Source organism: Ranitomeya imitator, chromosome 4 (assembly GCF_032444005.1).
Source record: "Ranitomeya imitator isolate aRanImi1 chromosome 4, aRanImi1.pri, whole genome shotgun sequence".
In the NCBI taxonomy this organism is placed as follows: domain Eukaryota; kingdom Metazoa; phylum Chordata; class Amphibia; order Anura; family Dendrobatidae; genus Ranitomeya; species Ranitomeya imitator.
Window position 1 is genome coordinate 672,176,349 of NC_091285.1, and position 25,207 is coordinate 672,201,555.

General features: G+C 42.3%; 1 protein-coding gene across 1 annotated transcript in view; it reads left to right on the forward strand.

Moving 5' to 3' along the window:
* Nucleotides 1-1,179: 1,179 nt before the first annotated feature.
* The window catches only part of LOC138677281 (A.superbus venom factor 1-like), a 139,443-nt gene continuing 115,415 nt past the window's right edge, over nt 1,180-25,207 (forward strand). The window contains exons 1-5 of the mRNA XM_069767312.1: nt 1,180-1,271; nt 8,777-8,963; nt 10,778-10,940; nt 12,510-12,580; nt 16,477-16,571. Of these exons, the coding sequence (XP_069623413.1) occupies nt 1,210-1,271; nt 8,777-8,963; nt 10,778-10,940; nt 12,510-12,580; nt 16,477-16,571 (578 nt within the window). The 5' untranslated portion in view covers nt 1,180-1,209. The remainder of the gene's footprint in view (nt 1,272-8,776; nt 8,964-10,777; nt 10,941-12,509; nt 12,581-16,476; nt 16,572-25,207) is intronic.

Here is a 25,207-nt window from a genome sequence, read left to right on the forward strand (position 1 = left end):
CAAAATGGCCACTATCACAGCTCCCATAAAGTTGTTTTTTACATAGCTTTTCCAAGATTTGATTTGGCTTAGCTGCTGTTACACATGTGTTCCGGATCCAGGGTTTGTTACCCAGTCCACAGTCCGCTGACTGTACTCCATGTCAAGCTTTTCAGACGGCCCCGCATCTTTCCATCTGATCATCTACCTGGGCCTACATAAGGCCTACTAATATACACACATGGGCATTGATATGAAGGCTTCTAAGTCCTCCTTAGTCCTCTGTCCGTGCAGTCTTCAGGACTTCTGCTACCTGTTTGAGGTATCCAGAACCTCTGCTACATGTTTGAGGTATCCAGAACCTCTGCTACCTGTTTGAGGTATCCAGGACCTCTGCTACCTGTTTCTGGCCTACTGTCTGCCTGTGGTTTCCATGACCACTTTCACCTGTCTCTAGGACCTCTGTTACCTGTTCACAATCTCTTGTCGGCCTACAACCTTCAGGACCTCTGCTACCTATATGCAGTCTACAGGACCACTGCAACCTGTTCCCAGTCTCCTATGCGACTGAGGTCTCCAGAACCTCTGCTACCTTCTTCCCAGTCTCCTATCCACCTACTGTTTATAGGACCTTTGCTACTTGTTTTCTGCATGCCTCACTTGCCTTCTCCACTGACGCCCACCCAGATGTTTCGCTTTGAAGATCCAGCCTAACATCTGCCTTGTCTTGCAGCAAAATAGAAGTGGGATCAACCAACTAGTTTTGAAATGACAACTCTATAGGAAGAGTCAATCATGGCTTCATTATGGTCACTCATCTTTCCGATAAATAGATAGGATTGACTTATGTATCAGTAGATGGAAATTTTGCAGGTTCTCTCGGAAACTATTGGATCCTCTTTTCCACATAACAAACCAACCTTTTTTTTACAAATGGTTACATGACATTTAGGGCCCCCAGTATAGATCTTCTCATCACTGATCACTGTGAAGTTTCTCATTCTTTGTTTCGATTTCCCCAAGCTTGATGAATTCTTGCAGATCATCGAGTGTGAAGGACACAACCTCTGTGTATTTTTCAGTATCTGCAGCTTTTACTGGAAATTACAAAGTTTGCAAATCCCTCCAGCTCCTCCTTGTTACTGATTAGAGAGTGTTTGCTCTGTCCATACCAGAGATGATATAAAACTCCACCGGCCAGGAGAACCTGCATAGCATCCTGGATACACCATGGGGTGCAGACTTCTGTGTCTGACCCTCCTCGCCCTACTGGCCGGTTGCTTTGGACAACCGTAAGTAAGATGTATTTGCTAGATATTATATGTTATACAGACTGAGGAGTCAGAAGATTGTAAGATTTTTAGGCAGGGCGAGTGACGAACGGGCTCTATGCCAATTAGCTATGGGGGCTTTGCAGATATCAATTCGAGGAAGCAAAAAAAATCACCCAACAGTAAATAACCGTGTTTAGGGGCATTGATTTGTAGCATTACATTGGAATTTTAGGGCAATATTCTATATGTGATTTAAAATAGTATTATGTGGACATTTGATAATATTTCAATCTAGCACAGTGGGGTTATGTTAAGGCTTGCCAACCAGCCAGGCGTGCCTGGACAATCAGTAAAAATAAGGCAATATTTTTCCTACTGTCCATTAAAGAATTTGATGCATCTGTGCTGGAGAAGCTTGTAAAGATTATTATGACTGTAATCATCATTGGATGCAGCGAATGTCTTCATATGAGGACTGGAGAGTGGAGACATAAATCACCTATAATTGTATTATTGTTTACAATGAGTCAGGAAAAATGTTGTGTTTCTGAGTTTTTGATAAGGCGTCGAGAAATAATAAAAAGTCAAGTTGGCAACCCTGATTAAGTGTCTGGTAATTAATAATACTATGATGGTGATATGCAAGCTGAATTATTATTTCAATTTTTTTTCAAAATTATTATTTAAAAACAGATACGATAATTATCATATAAAGAAGGAAAGTATGGGAGAAAAATGTTTACTCTGTTATGGCTTCATGGTTAAAGCTGGGTGTAAACATATCACGTCTTAAAGGGAGACTTTAATCCAACAATTTTATTTTAGTTCATTCATGTAGCATTGTAGGGGACGAAGCAGCAAAAACAATTTGTTCTTTTAGTTTTCAAATCTGTTCCTCTGTTGCCAGCAAAAATTATTTTATTGAAATATGCAAATGAGAGTGCTCGATGCACAATAGGTGTGGCTAAATGCCTGAATGCACCACACAGTTTTATAGAAAGCTACCGCCTCCTTCTTTGTCGATTGAAAGTGCTGATTAGTCCAGAGCCAGCAATGTATGAAAATAAATGCCTGTTTCTGTGTTGGCGCGAGCGTACACTCTCCTCTCTGCCATCATAACTTGTCTCCTCTCTGCTGATATTACCCATCAGAGAAGCAAGTATACACATCACTCTCTCCTCTCTGCTGATATTAACTATCGGAGAAGCAAGTATACACATCACTCTCTCCTCTCTGCTGATATTAACTATCGGAGAAGCAAGTATACACATCACTGTCTCCTCTCTGCTGATATTAACCATCGGAGAAGCAAGTATACACATCACTCGCTCCTCTCTGCTGATATTAACTATCGGAGAAGCAAGTATACACATCACTCTCTCCTCTCTGCTGATATTAACCATCGGAGAAGCAAGTATACACATCACTCTCTCCTCTCTGCTGATATTAACTAGTGATGAACGAATATACTCGTTGCTTGGGTTTTCCCAAGCACGCTTGGGTGGTCTCCGAGTATTTGTGACTGCTCGGAGATTTCGTTTTTGTTGACACAGCTGCATGATTTACAGCTGCTAGCCAGCCTGAGTACATGTGGGGGTTGCCTGGTTGCTAGGGAATCCCCACATGTAATCAAGCTGGCTAGCAGCCATAAATCATGCAGCTGAGGCGAAGAAAATTAAATCTCTGAGCAGTCACAAATACTCGGAGACCACCCGAACAACGAGTATTTTCGCTCAACACTAATAGTAACCATCGGAGAAGCAAGTATACACATCATTCTCTCCTCTCTGCTGATATTAAACATCGGAGAAGCAAGTATACACATCACTGTCTCCTCTCTGCTGATATTAACTATCAGAGAAGCAAGTATACACATCATTCTCTCCTCTCTGCTGATATTAAACATCAGAGAAGCAAGTGTACACATCACTGTCTCCTCTCTGCTGATATTAACCATCGGAGAAGCAAGTATACGCATCACTCTCTCCTCTCTGCTGATACCATCAGAGAAGCAAGTATACACATCACTCTCTCCTCTCTGCTGATATTAACCATCGGAGAAGCAAGTATACACATCACTCTCTCCTCTCTGCTGATATTAACTATCGGAGAAGCAAGTATACACATCACTCTCTCCTCTTTGCTGATATTAACCATCGGAGAAGCAAGTATACACATCACTCTCTCCTCTCTGCTGATATTAACTATCGGAGAAGCAAGTATACACATCACTCTCTCCTCTCTGCTGATATTAACTATCGGAGAAGCAAGTATACACATCACTGTCTCCTCTCTGCTGATATTAACCATCGGAGAAGCAAGTATACACATCACTCTCTCCTCTCTGCTGATATTAACTATCGGAGAAGCAAGTATACACATCACTCTCTCCTCTCTGCTGATATTAACCATCGGAGAAGCAAGTATACACATCACTCTCTCCTCTCTGCTGATATTAACTAGTGATGAACGAATATACTCGTTGCTCGGGTTTTCCCAAGCACGCTTGGGTGGTCTCCGAGTATTTGTGACTGCTCGGAGATTTCGTTTTTGTTGACACAGCTGCATGATTTACAGCTGCTAGCCAGCCTGAGTATATGTGGGGGTTGCCTGGTTGCTAGGGAATCCCCACATGTAATCAAGCTGGCTAGCAGCCATAAATCATGCAGCTGAGGCGAAGAAAATTAAATCTCTGAGCAGTCACAAATACTCGGAGACCACCCGAGCAACGAGTATTTTCGCTCAACACTAATAGTAACCATCGGAGAAGCAAGTATACACATCATTCTCTCCTCTCTGCTGATATTAAACATCGGAGAAGCAAGTATACACATCACTGTCTCCTCTCTGCTGATATTAACTATCAGAGAAGCAAGTATACACATCATTCTCTCCTCTCTGCTGATATTAAACATCAGAGAAGCAAGTGTACACATCACTGTCTCCTCTCTGCTGATATTAACCATCGGAGAAGCAAGTATACGCATCACTCTCTCCTCTCTGCTGATACCATCAGAGAAGCAAGTATACACATCACTCTCTCCTCTCTGCTGATATTAACCATCGGAGAAGCAAGTATACGCATCACTCTCTCCTCTCTGCTGATACCATCGGAGAAGCAAGTATACACATCATTCTCTCCTCTCTGCTGATATTGAACATCAGAAAAGCAAGTATACACATCACTCTCTCCTCTCTGCTGATATTAACCATCGGAGAAGCAAAAATTATTTTATTGAAATATGCAAATGAGAGTGCTCGATGCACAATAGGTGTGGCTAAATGCCTGAATGCACCACACAGTTTTATAGAAAGCTACCGCCTCCTTCTTTGTCGATTGAAAGTGCTGATTAGTCCAGAGCCAGCAATGTATGAAAATAAATGCTTGATTCTGTGTTGGCGTGAGCGTACACTCTGCTCTCTGCCATCATAACTTGTCTCCTCACTGCTGATATTACCCATCGGAGAAGCAAGTATACACATCACTCTCCTCTCTGCTGATATTAACTATCAGGGAAGCAAGTATACACATCACTCTCCTCTCTGCTATTATTTATCAGAGAAGCAAGTATACACATCACTCTGTCCTCTCTGCTGATATTAACCATCGGAGAAGAAAGTATACGCATCACTCTCTCCTCTCTGCTGATATTAACCATCGGAGAAGAAAGTATACGCATCACTCTCTCCTCTCTGCTGATATTAACCATCGGAGAAGAAAGTATACGCATCACTCTCTCCTCTCTGCTGATATTAACCATCGGAGAAGCAAGTATACACATCACTCTCTCCTCTCTGCTGATATTAACTATCAGAGAAGCAAGTATACACATCACTCTCCTCTCTGCTGATATTAACTATCAGAGAAGCAAGTATACACATCACTCTCTCCTCTCTGCTGATATTAACCATCGGAGAAGCAAGTATACACATCACTCTCTCTTTTCTGTTGACAATGCTGGCTTCTGAGCTATATCTGTGGGATGTCAGCAGCGTGAAAAGAGTGATGTGCTTACTCACTTCTATATTCTATGTCTATATAGTAAGTGATGTCAGCAGAAAGGATAGAGTGACATTCAGTCCTACAAAGGATCAATGTACTCATGCAACAGTTTTATCTTAAGTCAACATAACAGGAGGTGTCGGCATGCAAAATAAGCACCAAAGCTTTTAGCCATGTCAGAAGTTCACAGGGCACTATCATTCAAATATTGCAATACAGTTTTTTAGGGGGGATGGGCAATGCCGGAATGAATTTAAAAACTGAAATAATGATTTTTATTTTTGCTTCATTCTTTACAAATAAATATGGTATGCATGGCTTCGGGATTTGAGCTCAAGGAGGATTCCACTCCACAGACATGGTGAGCAAAGTACTTGATGCTCTAGTGTAGATGCAAGAGTTTTTGAAACTTTATTTTTGGGGCGGCAATCAGTTGCATTCACAAAATGGGACATTTCGGTCTATTTGGTCTTCGTCAGAAAAGATTGCAAGATAGATAACAGGATTAATTGGAAACTGTCATGAGTTCAATGGTGGCCTGCTCTTGCTCTTATTTTATTTTCACTACTCCCCTGATTATACCGTTTCTGCTTTCAGTTAAATATACCTTATGGTTACAGAAATATGGACTTTTTTATTTAGCGCTCATGTTTATGGTATTTTAAAATGGGGCATGGCTCACAGGTTTCTCAGGGGGCATGTCTTCAGGATATTCTGTATTATTGTCCTTTGCGCCCTCTTGGTGTACGCCATAAAATCAGCAGTAAGTAAAAAGGCCTGTATGTCTGAAACCATATGGCGAATTTGAAAAAAATCAAACACCAAAATATCCAGAGGGGCAGGAAGAATAAAATAAGAACCAAAACTAGTTATTTTTGACCTGGTCTCTTTTAAAGTCAATGCAGCTTGTATCTGAATTATACAGGACGCTGTGGTTATTTTAATACTACACAACAGTGCTGCAGTGGATACTGAGTTCTAGGCATACTTACTGTTCAGCATTTCAGGAGCAAAAAGATTTAGGAAAATGGTATATATGGTAAAGAGTCAAAGTCAAAAAATCAGCATTGCAATATACAGGGACATGTAAAAGTTTGAGCAACCCTGGTCAAAAATTTTTGCGCCCATTTTTCCAGTGCCATAACTTTTTTATTTTTCAGTCAATATATAAATGTGAAGGCTTGTTTTTTTTTGTGGGACGAGTTGTACTTTTGAAAAACACAACTGGTTTTACCATATCGTGTACTGGCAAATGAGAAATGAAATCAAAATGCGATGAAATTGCAAAAAAAGTGTAATTCCACAATAGGTTTTTTAGTGTTTTTTTTTCCATGTTCGCTAAATGCTAAAACTGACCTGAGATTATGATTCATCACGTCATTATGAGTTTGCAGATACCAAACATGTATAAATTATTTTTTATTTAAGCGGTGAAAAAGGATTCATAACTGTGTAAATAAAAAAAACCGTAGCGTGTCAATTTTTGGGAATCTGGGGTTGGGTGAGGGCTTATTTTTTATGCACCAAGCTGACATTTTTATTGATTCTATTTTGGGGCAGATACGATGTTTTGATGTTTTATTGTTATGTTGTTGCGACCAAAGCAACTTAATTATATAATTTCACGGTTTTCATTTTTAAAATTACAAAAAGGAAAATTGGCCACTGCAAAAGTTTGTGCACCCTGCATGGTTAGTACCTAGAAGTGCCCCCTTTTGAAAGTATCACATCTTGTAAACACTATTTTGTAGCCAAACAGGTTTTTCAATTCTTATTTGAGGGATTTTCATACTTTCTTCCTTGGAAAATTTTTCCAGTTCTGTGATATTCCTGGGTCGTCTTGCATCCTCTGCTATTTTGAGGTCTACCCACAGATTTGCAATGATGTTCAGATCAGAGGACTGTGAAGGCCATTGTAAATCCTTCAGCTTGTGCTTTTTGAGGTCGTCTATTGTGGATTTTGACATGTGTTTTGGATCATTACCTATTGAAATTTCGATGAATCCATTCTTCTGTCTATCCGTGAAATCTTCCGAGTGCCATTGGCTGCAACACAACCACGAAGCTTGATTGATCCATCCCCATGCTTAATGGTTGGCAAGATGATCTTTTCCTGATATTCTGTTCCCTCTTTTCGACACACATATCTTTGATCATTGTGGCCAAAGAGTTCTATTGTAACCTCATCAGTCCACAGAACTTCTTTCAAAAATACATCTGGCTTGTTTAGACGTTCTTTTGCATTCTTCTGAAGCTGAATTTTATAATGAGGAGGCTGTAGAGGGTTTTTTCTGATGATTCTTCTATGAAGGCCATATTTCTGCATTTGTCTCTGAACAGTAGAACAATGTACCACAACTCCAAAGTCTGCTAAATCTTTCTGAAGGTCTTTTGCAGTAAAGCGGGGGTTCTGATTTAACTCTCTAGCAATCCTACGAGCAGCTCTAACTGAAAATTTGCTTGGTCTGCCAAACCTTATCTTGACCTTCACTGTTTCTATAACTGTAATTTCTTAATTACATTTCAAACTGAGGAAAGGACAACTTGAAAACACTTTGCTATCTTCATATAGCCTTCTCCTGCTTTGTGGGCCTCCACCATTTTCAGAGTGCTAGGCAGCTGCTTAGAAGAAGCCATGGCTGCTGTTTCTTGGCACAAGGGTAAAGGAGGCTGGGTTTTTACAAAGCTGGGAAATTGCATCACCTGGCCTTTCCTAACGATGATAGTAAACAAGCCATAATCCTATCAGGATAATTAAAGTCTGAAACTTTGGTCAAAGCTATCTGAGCACACAAATCTCCAAGTGTGCCCAAACATTTGCATTGGCCCATTTTTCTTTTTGAAATTTTTAAAATGGAAAGAAAGACTATTTTTTTTGCCAAAAATGCAATGAAAATCTGGCATCTTTAACTTTAGGCCTTTTAGAGATCATTTCGCCTTCAACTTGCTTAACTGTTCGCAATAACAGAAATATTAACTAGGGGTGCCAAAACTTTTACACACCACTGTAGATCCAAGCTAGATCTATGATTGTTTCAACTTGCCATTAAGTATTTATGCCAATTGGATATAGCATAAGTTAAGGGGAAATCATTCTTGGCGTGTCCACCCCAATGGTGGAGACTTAGGTCATGGTGTCCACTGTGGTATTGTTTATTAAGGCTATGCCATATTTAATATATAGTTTGACTGATTAGGAATTAAATGGCATTATGATGTAGGAAATCTGTGGTAGTATTATGGAAGCACATTATGGCACTATATGTTTTATCTATAGAGTTTAATTTAGGCCCTGTTCCTGTATGGCTATACAATTCAGCATTGCATGTTTTAGTTTTTAGGCACTGTGTAGAATACCTATCATGGACGTATTATGGCAGTATCAACCTCCATTTCCCTTTCTCCAAAGTAGGAAACAATAGAAAATTAGCTCCCCAAAAGTTCTATCCAGGGGCCCCATACTCCTTAATGTCTGTTCTGAACATTTTGACTGATGTCTTTATTTTTGTACCTACGACAGATGCACTCTCATTACACCTAACGTGCTACGACTGGAAAGTGATGAAATCATCGTTGTAGATGGACACAACAAAGCTTTCGAGGCTGAAGTTGAGATTTATGATTTTCCTAAGAGAGTTTCAAGTTTAGCAAAGCAGAAAATCTCCCTGAATAATGGCAACAGATTCCTGGGCACAGCCACAGTCAAGGTAAAATTATGGTATGAGGCAACCGGTACTAACACATAATATACAGAGTGGGCCATTTATATGGATACACCTAAATAAACTGGGAAAGGTTGGTGATATCAACTTCTTGTTTGTGGCACATTAGTATATGGGAGGGGGAAAACTTTTCAAGATGGGTGGTGACCATAGCGGCCATGTTTTTTCCCCTCCCATATACTAATGTGCCACAAGCAGGAAGTTGATATCACCAACCATTCCCATTTTGTTCAGGTGTATCCATATAAATGGCCCACCCTGTACATTTGATATTGATCCTTCATCAGACTCTTTATAGAACATTTGTTATTTTCTTGGTGGCCTCAAGGACACCGTTCTCTCCTGGTTCTCCTCCTATCTCTCTGACCGATCCTTCACTGTATGTTTTGCTAGTTCCTCCTCCTCTCACCTTCCCCTTACTGTTGGGGTTCCTCAAGGATCAGTCCTAGGCCTCCTCCTCTTCTCGTTGTATACTGCCCCTATTGGACAAACAATCAGTAGATTTGGTTTCCAGTACCATCTATATGCTGACGACACCCAATTATACACCTCTTCTCCTGTTGTCACACCGACCTTTTTAGAAAACACCAGTGATTGTCTTACCGCTGTCTCTAACATCATGTCCTCCCTCTATCTGAAACTAAACCTGTCAAAAACTGAACTCCTCGTGTTCTCTCCCTCTACTAACCTACCTTTGCCTGACATTGCCATCTCCGTGTGCGGTTCCACCATTACTCCAAAGCAACATGCCCGCTGCCTTGGGGTCATCCTTGATTCTGACCTTTCATTCACCCCCCACATCCGATCACTGGCTCGCTCTTCTTACCTGCATCTCAAAAACATTTCTAGAATTCGCCCTTTTCTTACTTTCGACTCTGCAAAAACTCTTACTGTTTCACTTATTCATTCTCGTCTGGACTATTGTAACTCTCTACTAATCGGCCTCCCTCTTACCAAACTTTCCCCACTCCAATCTGTCCTGAATGCTGCTGCCAGGATCATATTCCTCACCAACCGTTACACCGATGCCTCTACCTTGTGCCAGTCATTACACTGGCTACCCATCCACTCCAGAATCCAGTACAAAACTACTACCCTCATCCACAAAGCACTCCATGGCTCAGCACCACCCTACATCTCCTCCCTGGTCTCAGTCTACCACCCTACCCGTGCCCTCCGCTCCGCTAATGACCTCAGGTTAGCATCCTCAATAATCAGAACCTCCCACTCCCGTCTCCAAGACTTTACACGTGCTGCGCCGATTCTTTGGAATGCACTACCTAGGTTAATACGATTAATCCCCAATCCCCACAGTTTTAAGCGTACCCTAAAAACTCACTTGTTCAGACTGGCCTACCGCCTCAATGCATTAACCTAACGATCCCTGTGTGGCCTATTTATATAAAAAAAAAAAAAAAAAAACAGGTTCCTCGCATCATGTTCTCATTCACTTTATGCAGTTAATAGCCCTCTGTGTCTGTACTGCTACATACTTAGGTAGTTAACTGGTTCATGCAGCTTTACATGAACACCCGAGCCTTACACTATGGCCGGTCTGAATAACTAAAGCAATTGTTACCATCCACCTCTCGTGTCTCCCCTTTTCCTCATAGTCTGTAAGCTTGTGAGCAGGGCCCTCATTCCTCCTGGTATCTGTTTTGAACTGTATTTCTGTTATGCTGTAATGTCTATTGTCTGTACAAGTCCCCTCTATAATTTGTAAAGCGCTGCGGAATATGTTGGCGCTATATAAATAAAAATTATTATTATTATTATTTTCTTCTTTCGTTTCTTGACAGATTCCATCTAAAGATGTAGCTAAAGACCCAAAAACTAAACAATATGTTTATGTGACGTTGAAGTCTCCGGTGTGCAATATGGAAAAAGTTGTCCTGCTCGGATATCAGAGCGGATATATTGTCCTCCAAACTGATAAAACAATCTACACGCCCGCGTCTACAGGTAAAAACACTGGATTTTTTAGATCATGGTAGTGCAGCTACCGTTCAGTACTGCTCACTGTAGATGAGGCAGTGTGGGTGATCAATGAGCTATTTAGCAAATTTTGCAATAAAAAATTGTATTTTAAGTCTTGCAGGAAAGGGACATGGCTTATTTAAAAGGGGCAAAGCATTATTATGCAATAACGTGCTACAAAAAAAATGCCCAAATTCTGGAGCATGAATAAGTCTAGAAGAGGGAAATAGAGCCCATAATAGGGTGATACCCTATGGAGAGAGAGTAGGCGAGTGCTGGAGTTGTGACAGGCAAAACTACTATGTAGCCAGGAACAAAAACAGCTGCGGCTCCATGACTAGAGGATAAATCCAGTTGGATGAACACGTAGGGGGTCTGCGCTGCTGGAGTAAATCAATTCTTCAGAAATGATGATGAAAATAAGGTTTTTTTTTGTTCACAATGCATTTCATTTGTTTTTTTTTCTTTTGATAAAGGTCCTATGTCTATGCCAAACAAACACAGCTCATCACCCCAAAAACACCATTCCAATAGTGAAACATGGTGGCAGCATCATACTGAGGGGATGTTTTTCGGCAGCAGGGCAGGGAAAATGGTATGAGTTGAGGGGAAGATAGATGGCGTGAAGTACATTGATATTCTTTAACAAGACCTGTTTCAGTCAGTCAGATGATGAGACTGAGATGAAGGTTCACCTTCCAACAAGACATTGACCCAAAACATACTGCTAAAGCAACACTTGAGTGGTTTAAGGAGAAACGCTTAAACATTTTGGAGCAGCCTAGCTACAAGCCCAGAACTTAATCCAACATTGTCACCTTAATCAAAGAAAATGAAACTCTTCAAGAATCTGTGATCAGACTTGAAGATTGCTGTTCACTAGGGGAAACCTTCTAACTTGAAGGAGCTGAAGCCGTTTTGCCTTGAGGAATAGACAAAAATCCCAGGGGCAAGATATGGAGAGCTCATAGCCTTATCTAAAGTGACTTGCAGCTGTTTATGCTACAAAATGAGACTCTACAAAGCATTTACTGTAGGGGGGTCAATAGTTACGCACGCAAAAGTTTTCACTTATTTTGTTGTTTGCTTCACAATTAAAAGAAAACCAAATATTCACAGTTGTAGGCATGCTCTTTACATGAACTGATGCAAACCCTCAAAAAAAAATCTGCGAAATTCCAGGCTCTAAGGTAGCAAAACATGGACAATGCAAAGGAGGGGGGGGGGGGAAGTGGGCTGGAATACTTTTGAAAGTCACTGTATTTGTTTTCCTAAAGGGGTCTTTTCATTTTTGTTGTCTAAAGGGGATGACAAAAACCAATAAGTTAAAAAAAAAACATTAAATAAAAAAGCGACTCATATAACCAACCTTGATGCACCTCCTTGTTCCCTGCCGGTCTCTTCACTTTCTGTCCTTAACAGCTGCACTAGCCACAGCGGTGATACATTGCTTACCTCTGCCGAAATACAATGGTTCACCAGCACTGCTAGAAAAGAAAGCAATGCAGCCTCCTTGGTGCCATTTATTTTAATTTTTCCGTATTTATTCCACAGTTCTCTACCGCATCTTCTCTATGAACTACAAGATGTCTCCTGTCAACAAGGCTGTCATCATTGAGTTTCTGGTAAGGTCACGGTGTCCTTTTCCTATTTCTGATCACAAATACTGCACATCCAAGAAACAAAAGTTCCCAAGCAGAAGACAGAAAGGCAGTAATGTCACGACACAACTGTGCCACCAAAGCCGGAACTGTACAAAAAACACATTTTATGGAAATTAAATCCAGCAGTAGAAGAACATCGCCTCGTAGTATTCTGATCTTGATTTTGGGTAAAGCCACAAAAACAATGTGAAGACCTTGAATATATTTAACACTAGAACTACCGCAGGTTTCATAATACCTATAACTACCATTAGGGGGTCATTTTGACCCCCATTGAAAAGTACTGACTCTGGAGTAAAAAAAACTTTTTTGTTGCCAACAAATTAAAGAACATTTATTTTAACTTAGTAGGAACAGTGTTAAGATCAAGTACAGCACGCATTTTCCTTTTACATGGTCATAGCATGAAGCTGAAGAATGATCTCCCGTTTGCTAATTTTACTCCCAGTTGCTGTTTTATAGAGTATAGTTGTGTTTATAGCTGCTAAATCAAGTACATTACAAAACACTTGAACAGGCCATCGGTGGCTTCCAGATTTTGTGGTGTACTTTCGAGCCATCTGGTCTATTGTGTCCACTCCAACCTTTGTTTTATTGTAAAATTGTACCGTTTCCGGGTTTTTTTCTTGTCGTTTCCAACTGCTACATCTGGGTGAAGACTACTGAGCAAAATGACATTGTTATTTGGCTTACCTTGGTAAACTGTAAGGCCAGCTTCACACTTGCGAGTTTTACGGACGTAAGAGCGCAGAAACTACGTCGGTAAAACTCACAAAAAATACGGCACAATTATTCTCTATGCCCCTGCTCCTATCTGCCGTATTTTACTGATCAGTATTATACGGCTTTCTACGGCCGTACAAAATCACAGCATGCTGCGTTTGTCACCGTACTGCGCAAGAAATAAGCCAATGAAAGTCTATGGAAGCGTGAAAAATACGGATTACACACGGACAAGCAGTGTGACTTGCGAGAAATACGCAGTGCTGTTAGAGAGAAAAGCCGGCAATTCAGTGCGGTGTACAGTAAATTCACACTGACAGCTTCCAGTCCAATAGGTAGAATAAATGTGTGCACATAGAATAGGTATATATATATATATATATATATATATATATATGTCAGTGAGACACATATATGTATATATATTAATATTTATTCCAGCGCTATACAGCTTGAAAGCCGGTAATTCAATTACCGGCTTTTTCTTTCTCCTTCCTAAAACCCGACATGATATGAGACCTGGTTTACATACAGTAAACCAGGTCTTCTCTCCATTTTTTTTGCAGATTCCACACTACTAATGTCAGTAGTGTGTATCTGCAAAATTTGGCCGTTCTATCTACTAAATTAAAGGGTTAAATGGCGGAAAAAATTGGCGTGGGCTCCCACACAATTTTCTCCGCCAGAGTAGTAAAGCCAGTGACTGAGGGCAGATATTAATAGCCTGGAGAGGGTCCACGGTTATTGGCCCCCCCTGGCTAAAAACACCTGCCCCCAGCCACCCCAGAAAAGGCACATCTGGAAGATGCGCCTATTCTGGCACTTGGCCACTCTCTTCCCATTCCCGTGTAGCGGTGGGATATGGGGTAATGAAGGGTTAATGCCACCTTGCTATTGTAAGGTGACATTAAGCCTAATTAATAATGGAGAGGCGTCAATTATGACACTTATCCATTATTAATCCAATTGAATGAAAGGGTTAAAAAAAAACACACACATTATTAAAAATTATTTTAATGAAATAAAAACAAAGGTTGTTGTAATATTTTATTTAACGCCCAATCCAATCACTGAAGACCCTCGTTCTGTAAAAGAAAAAACATAATAAACCAACAATATACTTACCTTCCGCAGATCTGTAACGTCCAACGATGTAAATCCTTCTGAAGGGGTAAAACATTTTGCAGCAAGGAGTTCCGCTAATGCAGGCTGCTCCTTGCTGCAAAACCCCGGGGAATTAAGCTAAATATAGGTCAATGATCTATCTTTAGCTTCATTTGCGGTGAGGCTCCCTCTGCTGGCTGTTCATAGATCGTGGGAACTTACCTAGAAAGCCTGGGAGCTTTCTAGGAAAGTCCCCCGATCTAGGAACAGCCAGCAGAGGGCGCCTTACCGCAAATGAAGCTAAATATAGCTCATTGACCTACTTTACCTTCATTTTCCGGGGTTTTTGCAGCCATGAGCATCATTGCATTAGCAAAGCTCGTGGCTGCAAAATATTTTAACCCCTTCAGATGGATTTACATCGTTGGACGTTACAGATCTGCGGAGGGTAAGGATATTGTTGGTTTATTATGTTTTTTTAACTTACAGAACGAGGGTCTTCAGTGACTGGATTGGGCGTAGAATAAAATACTCCAACAACCATTGTTTTTATTTCATTAAAATAATTTTAAATAATGTGTTTGTGTTTTATTTAACCCTTTACTACAATTGGATTAATAATGGATAGGTGTCATAATTGACGCCTCTCCATTATTAATTAGGCTTAATGTCACCTTACAATAGCAAGGTGGCATTAACCCTTCATTACCCCATATCCCACCGCTACACGGGAATGGGAAGAGAGTGGCCAAATGCCAGAATAGGCGCATCTTCCAGATGTGCCTTTTCTGGGGTGGCTGGGGGCAGATGTTTTTAGCCGGGGGGGGGGGGGGGGGCAATAACCGTGGACCCTCTCCAGGCTATTAATATCTGCCCTCAGTCACTGGCTTTACTACTCTGGCGGAGAAAATTGTGTGGGAGCCCACGCCAATTTTTTCCACCATTTAACCCTTTAATTTAGTAGATAGAACGGCCAAATTTTGCAGATACACACTACTAACATTAGTAGTGTGGAATCTGCAAAAAAAAAAGAGAGAAGACATGGTTTACTGTATGTAAACCATGTCTCAAATCATGTCGGGTTTTAGGAAGGAGAAAGAAAAAGCCGGTAATTGAATTACCGGCTTTCAAGCTGTATAGCGCTTGAAAAAATATTAATATACATACATATATGTGTCTACTGACATATATATATATATATATATATATATATATGGACAGTATATATATATATATTTTTCTTTTTGGGACACATGGATCACTTCTATAGCGGTATGTTGGTTTTGCAAGCCTGCGAGAAAACCACGCAGTACGGATGCCATACGGATTACATACGGAGGATGCCATGCGCAAAAAACGCTGACACACCCTGCCTACGGAGGAGCTACGGACCACTATTTTCGGGACTTTTCAGCGTATTACGGCCGTAATATACGGACCGTATTTTCATACGCTGAGTGTGAAGCCGGCCTAAGAGTGATGTCACCATTCTTCATCAGAGTAGTCTCATATGTATTTGTTATTAGGAGACTTGCCTACTACTACTTTTATGTATGGGGTCAAATTGAAAAATCCGGGCCCCTGAAAAAGTTTCAATTCATTGTGGTGTCCTAAAATATACACTACCATGACTAAATAAAAGTCACAAAAACTCAGAACTCATTTGTTAAAATTTTAGAAATTATAGGAAAAAGAAATAGCAAAAGGGTCAAAATGACCCCTCCGGTAGTTCTAGTGTTAAACACACTTACCGTAAATTAAGGATAAGTCAGGCATGGTGGAGGAAGGTGGTCATGGGATGCCCTTGAACATTGGAATCTGCCCAGACCATTTCTGGTTCCACATTCTTAAAACATATTCCCAGAATCCTTTGCATATACCAAATTACTAAGTATAATCTGATAATGACAATATGATCATTTCTATTATTACTTAGTTATGTTCGTTTTCTATATGAGGCAAATTGTCGCAGATTATATTACTTTTACATCCATTACATTAATTGCTTCACTTTCTTGTCTTCTATATAGACGCCTGAAAACATAATTGTTAAGAAAGATACAGTCAAAACTGAAGGAGAATCTGGTATCATTTCCTTATCCCACAAACTACCAGAACTAGTGAGGTAAATATCACATTTCTTTCTCAGACTTGTAATTTTGAGATATTAGAGTTTGACATAGGAAAAGATTTTCACAACCCCATCTAATATATAAAGCTGTGTGTGTGTATGTGTGTATGTCCGGGATTGGCATCTGAACCGTCGCAGCTACAGCCACAAAATTTTGCACAGTCACACGTCTGGACCCTGAGAGCGTCATAGGCTATGTTGTGAGGTGAAATTTTAACCCCGCGCTTTCCAATTCACCAAACAATTTTGCCCCTATCTACATAATGGGGAAAAAGTGAAAGGAAAAGTATTGGAGGCAAATTGACAGCTGCCAGATGTGAACAAGGGGGACTTAAAGAGTGAGATCGATGGTGCCAAAGAGTATATACCGTACGGTTGCTAAGGTGGGGCCCCGACATGGGATACTCACCACACACTGGGATATGAACACACACAAAATGCGCCACACACTACCACGTGCTTGAACACATATACCACCCTCAGCACACATTTCACCACACATGCACCAACCTCGCCACATAAAAGTCGAAACACAAAAGTCACCGCTCAAAACTCGCCACGCGCAAAACTCGCCACGTGCAAAACTAGGCTCACGCAAAACTTGCACCTGCGGAAAAATTGCCACATGCACAAAAGTTGCAACACATGCAAAAGTTGCCTCACACAAAACTTGCACATACTCAAAAGGCACCACACATAAAACTCGCCATGCGCAAAACTCGCCATGCACAAAACTTGCTTCACACAACTTGCTACACTAACCTGTCACATGCAACTCGACACACAAAAAGTTGATACACGCATGTCGCCACGCAAAACTCATCTCACAAAAGTTGCTACATGCATGTCGCCACACAAAACTCATCTCACAAAAGTCGCTACGTGCATGTCGACACACGCAACTCAACACACACAACTTGACACACGAAACTCGCCCTAAAACACACACAAGTCTGGTATTATCCTTCAAAAATAAAAATCTGATTAATAAGCAGACAAACTACAAGAGCAACAAATGTACCATATAGGAAATACGCCAGCTGTCAGTCACATGACCTGTCTATTATGTGTATACGTGACCTAATATATACTGCGAGGGGGAGGGCTTCCTGTTGGCTGGGGATTTATCAGGCTGCCAATTTAGCTTACAAATACTGAGGTAAAAATACTTACCAAATAACGTGTGAACGAAGTCTAATACAGGAGGAGATGACATACAGATATATACTATGTACAGGGGAGATAACACACATGTATATACTATATACAGGAGAGATGACACACAGGTATACAGGGCCGGCGTCAGCACCCGGCGTACCCGGGCAAATTCCAGGGCCCTGGCGAGACAGGGGGGCCCATTCAGGGCCGGCGTTAGGGGCAGGCAGCTGCCTAGGTCCCCCACTCCCCCAGGGGCCCTCAGCTAGCGGCACAACATGCAGCCGCTATGGGGCCTCTGTGAGGCAGGGGGCCCGCCTATCGCCAGCTCCCACGCCGCCGTATTGAACTATACCGGCGTCTGCCGGTAAAGTTCAAAGCAAATGATGGAGGAGAGAGCATCACCTGACGCTCCCTCTCCCATCATTCCCCACTCTGCCTCTGACACTGCGGGTGCGTGATGACGTAATCGCGCACTCGCTGTGTCAGGCAGTGCAGCGGAAGCCGCCGAAACCGGAGTGTTGTGAATTCTGTGGCAGAGTTCACTCCTGTGGTCACAAGTGGTACTTCGGCTGATTCTCTCTGGGAGCTTCCGTTTGTGGAGGAAGCTGGTACTGCAGCTTCTGAGTTTCCTCCCTCAGGTGATCTGGTGAGGTCGTAAGCTGCTTCTCTACTTAACTCCACCTAATGCTTTGATCCATGCTTCCTGTCAATGTTCCAGTGTTGGACTTGTGTTTCTCTGGATCATTCCTGTGGCCTGCTGCTCTGCATAGCTAAGTGCTTCTTTGCTATTTGTTGCTATTTTTTCTGTCCAGCTTGTCTATTTGTTTTGCTGGAAGCTCTGGGACGCAAAGGGTGTACCTCCGTGCCGTTAGTTCGGTACGGAGGGTCTTTTTGCCCCCTTTGCGTGGGTTTCTTTAGGGTTTTGTGTAGATCGCAAAGTTATCTTTTCTATCCTCGTTCTGTCTAGAATATCGGGCCTCACTTTGCTGAATCTATTTCATCCCTACGTTTGTCTTTTCATCTTACTCACAGTCATTATATGTGGGGGGCTGCCTTTTCCTTTGGGGTATTTCTCTGAGGCAAGGTAGGCTTATTTTTCTATCTTCAGGCTAGTTAGTTTCTCAGGCTGTGCCGAGTTGCATAGGGAGCGTTAGGCGCAATCCACGGCTGCCTCTAGTTGTGTTTGGAGAGGATCAGGAATTGCGGTCTACAGAGTTCCCATGTCTCAGAGCTCGTTCTATTATTTTGGGTTATTGTCAGATCACTGTATGTGCTCTGATCACTGAATGTGCTCTGATCGCTATGTACATTGTGTTACTGAATTGCCTATCATAACAGTACAGGAAGCCAAAAGTACTAATGTTTCTCAATAGAGGGAAAAAAGAAGTTCTGAGACCATTTTTTTTCCTTTGCACTGTGTTTTGTCTTTTTTTTTTTCCCCTAGACATTTGGGTGGTTCAGGACACAGGTGTGGACATGGATATTCAGGGTCTGTACTCTTCAATGGATAATCTCGTTATAAATGTACAAAAGATTCAAGACTTGGTGGTTCAGAAGCCTATGTTAGAACCAAGAATTCCTATTCCTGATTTGTTTTTTGGTGATAGAGTCAAGTTTATGAATTTCAAAAATAATTGCAAGCTGTTTTTGGCCTTGAAACCTCACTCCTCTGGTGACCCAGCTCAACAAGTGAGAATTATTATTTCTTTTTTGCGTGGTGACCCTCAAAACTGGGCATTTTCCCTTGCGCCGGGAGATCCTGCATTGGGTAATATTGATGCGTTTTTCCTGGCGCTCGGATTGCTGTACGATGAGCCTAATTCAGTGGATCAGGCAGAGAAAAATTTGCTGGCTCTGTGTCAGGGTCAGGAAGAGATAGAGGTATACTGTCAGAAATTTAGAAAGTGGTCTGTATTCACTCAATGGAATGAATCTGCGCTCGCAGCGATTTTCAGCAAGGGTCTCTCTGAAGCCCTTAAAGATGTCATGGTGGGATTTCCTATGCCTGATGGTCTGAATGAATCTATGTCTTTGGCCATTCAGATCGGTCGACGCTTGCATGAGCGTAAAGCTGTGCACCATTTGGCGGTATTACCTGAGATTAAACCTAAGCCTATGCAGTGCGATAGGACTTTGTCCAGAGTTGAACGGCATGAACACAGACGTCTGAATGGTCTGTGTTTCTACTGTGGTGATTCCACTCATGCCATCTCTGATTGTCCTAAGCGCTCTAAGCGGTTCGCTAGGTTTGCCACCATTGGTACTGTACAGTCAAAATTTCTTCTGTCCGTTACCTTGATATGCTCTTTGTCATCATATTCTGTCATGGCGTTTGTGGATTCAGGCGCTGCCCTGAATTTGATGGACTTGGATTATGCTAAGCGTTGTGGGTTTTTCTTGGAGCCCTTGCAGTGTCTTATTCCATTGAGAGGAATTGATGCTACACCTTTGGCCAAGAATAAGCCTCAGTACTGGACCCAGCTGACCATGTGCATGGCTCCTGCACATCAGGAGGATATTCGCTTTCTGGTGTTGCATAATCTGCATGATGTGGTCGTGTTGGGGTTGCCATGGCTACAAGTCCATAATCCAGTATTAGATTGGAAATCCATGTCGGTGTCCAGCTGGGGTTGTCAGGGGGTACATGGTGATGTTCCATTTCTGTCAATTTCGTCATCCACCCCTTCTGAGGTCCCAGAGTTCTTGTCTGATTACCGGGATGTATTTGATGAGCCCAAGTCCGATACCCTACCTCCGCATAGGGATTGTGATTGTGCTATCAATTTGATTCCTGGTAGTAAATTCCCAAAAGGTCAATTGTTTAATTTATCCGTACCTGAACACACCGCTATGCGCAGTTATGTGAAGGAATCCCTGGAGAAGGGGCATATTCGCCCGTCATCATCGCCATTAGGAGCAGGGTTCTTTTTTGTAGCCAAGAAGGATGGTTCGCTGAGACCTTGTATAGATTACCGCCTTCTTAATAAGATCACGGTTAAATTTCAGTACCCCTTGCCATTGTTATCTGATCTGTTTGCTCGGATTAAGGGGGCTAGTTGGTTCACAAAGATAGATCTTCGTGGTGCGTATAATCTGGTGCGAATTAATCAAGGCGATGAATGGAAAACTGCATTTAATACGCCTGAGGGTCATTTTGAGTATCTAGTAATGCCATTCGGACTTGCCAATGCTCCATCAGTGTTTCAGTCCTTTATGCATGACATCTTCCGAGAGTACCTGGATAAATTCTTGATTGTGTACTTGGATGACATTTTGATCTTCTCGGATGATTGGGAGTCTCATGTGAAGCAGGTCAGAACGGTTTTTCAGGTCCTGCGTGCTAATTCTTTGTTTGTGAAGGGATCAAAGTGTCTCTTTGGTGTGCAGAAGGTTTCATTTTTGGGGTTCATCTTTTCCCCTTCTACTATCGAGATGGATCCTGTTAAGGTCCAGGCCATCCATGATTGGACTCAGCCGACATCTCTGAAAAGTCTGCAAAAGTTCCTGAGCTTTGCTAATTTTTATTGTCGCTTCATCTGCAATTTCTCTAGTATTGCTAAACCATTGACCGATTTGACCAAGAAGGGTGCTGATTTGGTCAATTGGTCTTCTGCTGCTGTGGAAGCTTTTCAGGAGTTGAAGCGTCGTTTTTCTTCTGCCCCTGTGTTGTGTCAACCAGATGTTTCTCTTCCGTTCCAGGTCGAGGTTGATGCTTCTGAGATTGGAGCAGGGGCTGTTTTGTCGCAGAGAGGTTCTGATTGCTCAGTGATGAAACCATGCGCTTTCTTTTCCAGGAAGTTTTCGCCTGCTGAGCGAAATTATGATGTGGGCAACCGAGAGTTGCTGGCCATGAAGTGGGCATTCGAGGAGTGGCGTCATTGGCTTGAAGGAGCTAAGCATCGCGTGGTGGTATTGACTGATCATAAGAACTTGACTTATCTCGAGTCTGCCAAGCGCTTGAATCCTAGACAAGCTCGTTGGTCGTTGTTTTTTGCCCGTTTTAACTTTGTGATTTCGTACCTTCCGGGCTCTAAAAATGTGAAGGCGGATGCTCTGTCTAGGAGTTTTGTGCCCGACTCTCCGGGTTTATCTGAGCCGGCGGGTATCCTCAAGGAAAGAGTAATTGTGTCTGCCATCTCCCCTGATTTGCGGCGGGTGCTGCAAAAATTTCAGGCTAATAAACCTGATCGTTGCCCAGCGGAGAAACTGTTTGTCCCTGATAGGTGGACGAATAAAGTTATCTCTGAGGTTCATTGTTCGGTGTTGGCTGGTCATCCTGGAATCTTTGGTACCAGAGAGTTAGTGGCTAGATCCTTTTGGTGGCCGTCTCTGTCGCGGGATGTGCGTACTTTTGTGCAGTCCTGTGGGATTTGTGCTCGGGCTAAGCCCTGCTGTTCTCGTGCCAGTGGGTTGCTTTTGCCCTTGCCGGTCCCGAAGAGGCCTTAGACACATATCTCTATGGATTTTATTTCTGACCTTCCCGTTTCTCAAAAGATGTCAGTCATTTGGGTGGTCTGTGATCGCTTTTCTAAGATGGTCCATCTGGTACCCTTGTCTAAATTGCCTTCCTCCTCTGATTTGGTGCCTTTGTTCTTCCAGCATGTGGTTCGTTTGCATGGCATTCCAGAGAATATTGTTTCTGACAGAGGTTCCCAGTTTGTTTCGAGGTTTTGGCGAGCCTTTTGTGGTAGGATGGGCATTGACTTGTCTTTTTCCTCGGCTTTCCATCCTCAGACTAATGGCCAGACCGAACGAACCAATCAGACCTTGGAAACATATCTGAGATGCTTTGTTTCTGCTGATCAGTCTGACTGGGTGTCCTTTTTGCCTTTGGCTGAGTTCGCCCTTAATAATCGGGCCAGCTCGGCTACCTTGGTTTCGCCGTTTTTCTGCAATTCTGGGTTCCATCCTCGTTTCTCTTCAGGACAGGTTGAGTCTTCGGACTGTCCTGGTGTGGATACTGTGGTGGACAGGTTTGTACATCAGATTTGGACTCATGTAGTGGACAATTTGACCTTGTCCCAGGAGAAGGCTCAACGTTTCGCTAATCGCAGACGCCGTGTGGGTCCCCGACTTCGTGTTGGGGATCTGGTTTGGTTATCTTCTCGTCATATTCCTATGAAGGTTTCCTCTCCTAAGTTTAAACCTCATTTTATTGGTCCATATAGGATTTCTGAGGTTCTTAATCCTGTGTCTTTTCGTCTGACCCTCCCAGATTCTTTTTCCATACATAACGTATTCCATAGGTCATTGTTGCGGAGATACGTGGCACCTATGGTTCCATCTGTTGCCCTCCTGCCCCGGTTTTGGTGGAGGGGGAATTGGAGTATATTGTGTAGAAGATTTTGGATTCTCGTGTTTCAAGACGCAAACTCCAGTATCTGGTTAAATGTAAGGGTTATGCTCAGGAAGATAATTCCTGGGTTTTTGCCTCTGATGTCCATGCTCCCGATCTTGTTCGTGCCTTTCATATGGCTCATCCTGGTCGGCCTGGGGGCTCTGGTGAGGGTTCAGTGACCCCTCCTCAAGGGGGGGGTACTGTTGTGAATTCTGTGGCAGAGTTCACTCCTGTGGTCACAAGTGGTACTTCGGCTGATTCTCTCTGGGAGCTTCCGTTTGTGGAGGAAAGTGGTACTGCAGCTTCTGAGTTTCCTCCCTCAGGTGATCTGGTGAGGTCGTTAGCTGCTTCTCTACTTAACTCCACCTAATGCTTTGATCCATGCTTCCTGTCAATGTTCCAGTGTTGGACTTGTGTTTCTCTGGATCATTCCTGTGGCCTGCTGCTCTGCATAGCTAAGTGCTTCTTTGCTATTTGTTGCTATTTTTTCTGTCCAGCTTGTCTATTTGTTTTGCTGGAAGCTCTGGGACGCAAAGGGTGTACCTCCGTGCCGTTAGTTCGGTACGGAGGGTCTTTTTGCCCCCTTTGCGTGGTTTTCCTTAGGGTTTTGTGTAGATCGCAAAGTTATCTTTTCTATGCTCGTTCTGTCTAGAATATCGGGCCTCACTTTGCTGAATCTATTTCATCCCTACGTTTGTCTTTTCATCTTACTCACAGTCATTATATGTGGGGGGCTGCCTTTTCCTTTGGGGTATTTATCTGAGGCAAGGTAGGCTTATTTTTCTATCTTCAGGCTAGTTAGTTTCTCAGGCTGTGCCGAGTTGCATAGGGAGCGTTAGGCGCAATCCACGGCTGCCTCTAGTTGTGTTTGGAGAGGATCAGGAATTGCGGTCTACAGAGTTCCCACGTCTCAGAGCTCGTTCTATTATTTTGGGTTATTGTCAGATCACTGTATGTGCTCTGATCGCTATGTACATTGTGTTACTGAATTGCCTATCATAACACCGGAGCAGGGAGCAGCGCGGGCACATTGAGAGGTGAGGAGTGTTTTCTTTTTGTAACTATAACAGTGAGTACTGGACTATGGGGCCATTCTTGGGGGGAGGGGGGCTGTGCTGTATACTACATGTCTGTGCTATATACTACGTGGGCTGTGCTATATAATATATGGGCTGTTATATGTAATGTGGGCTGTGCTGTATACTACGTGGGCTGTGCTATATACTATATGGGCTGTTATATGCTACGTGGGCTGTTATATACTACATGGCTGTGTTATATGCTATGTGGCTGTCTTATTTACTACGTGGGCTGTATTATATACTACATGGCTGTGTTATATGCGATCATGAATCGTGGTATGTGTTAAAGGGGGGGCCCACTGAGACTCTTTTGCCCGGGGCCCTCAAAAACCTGGAGCCGGCCCTGCAGGTATATACTATATAGAGGAGGAGATGACATACAGGCACATACTATATACAGGAGATGACATACAGGTATATACTATATACAAGAGGAGATGACACACAGGTATATACTATATACAGGAGCAGATGACCTACAGGTATATACTATATACAGGAGGAGATGACATACAGGTATATGCTATATATAGGAGGAGATGACATACAGGTATATACTATATACAGGGGAGATGACACACAGGTATGTACTATATAGAGGAGGAGATGACATACAGGTATATACTATATATAGGAGGAGATGACATACAGGTATATACTATATACAGGGGAGATGACACACAGCAGGTATATACTATATACAAGGGAGATGACATACAGGTATATACTATATACAGGGGAGACAACACACAGCAGGTATATACTATATACAGGGGAGATGACATACAGGTATATACTATATACAGGAGATGACATACAGGTGTATACTATATATAAGGGAGATGACAAACATGTATATACTGAGGTGAAAATGAGAGGTGTGAGGTGAAAATGAAAAGGTGTGAGTGCAAAATGAGAGGACTGAGGGAAAATAGTGGAGTGATCGGAAAATGACAGATGTGAGGTCGAAATGACAAGTGTTAGGGGGAATGAGAGGAGTGAGGGGGAAAATGAGAGGTGGAGGGAGAAAATGAGAGATGTGAGGGGGAAAA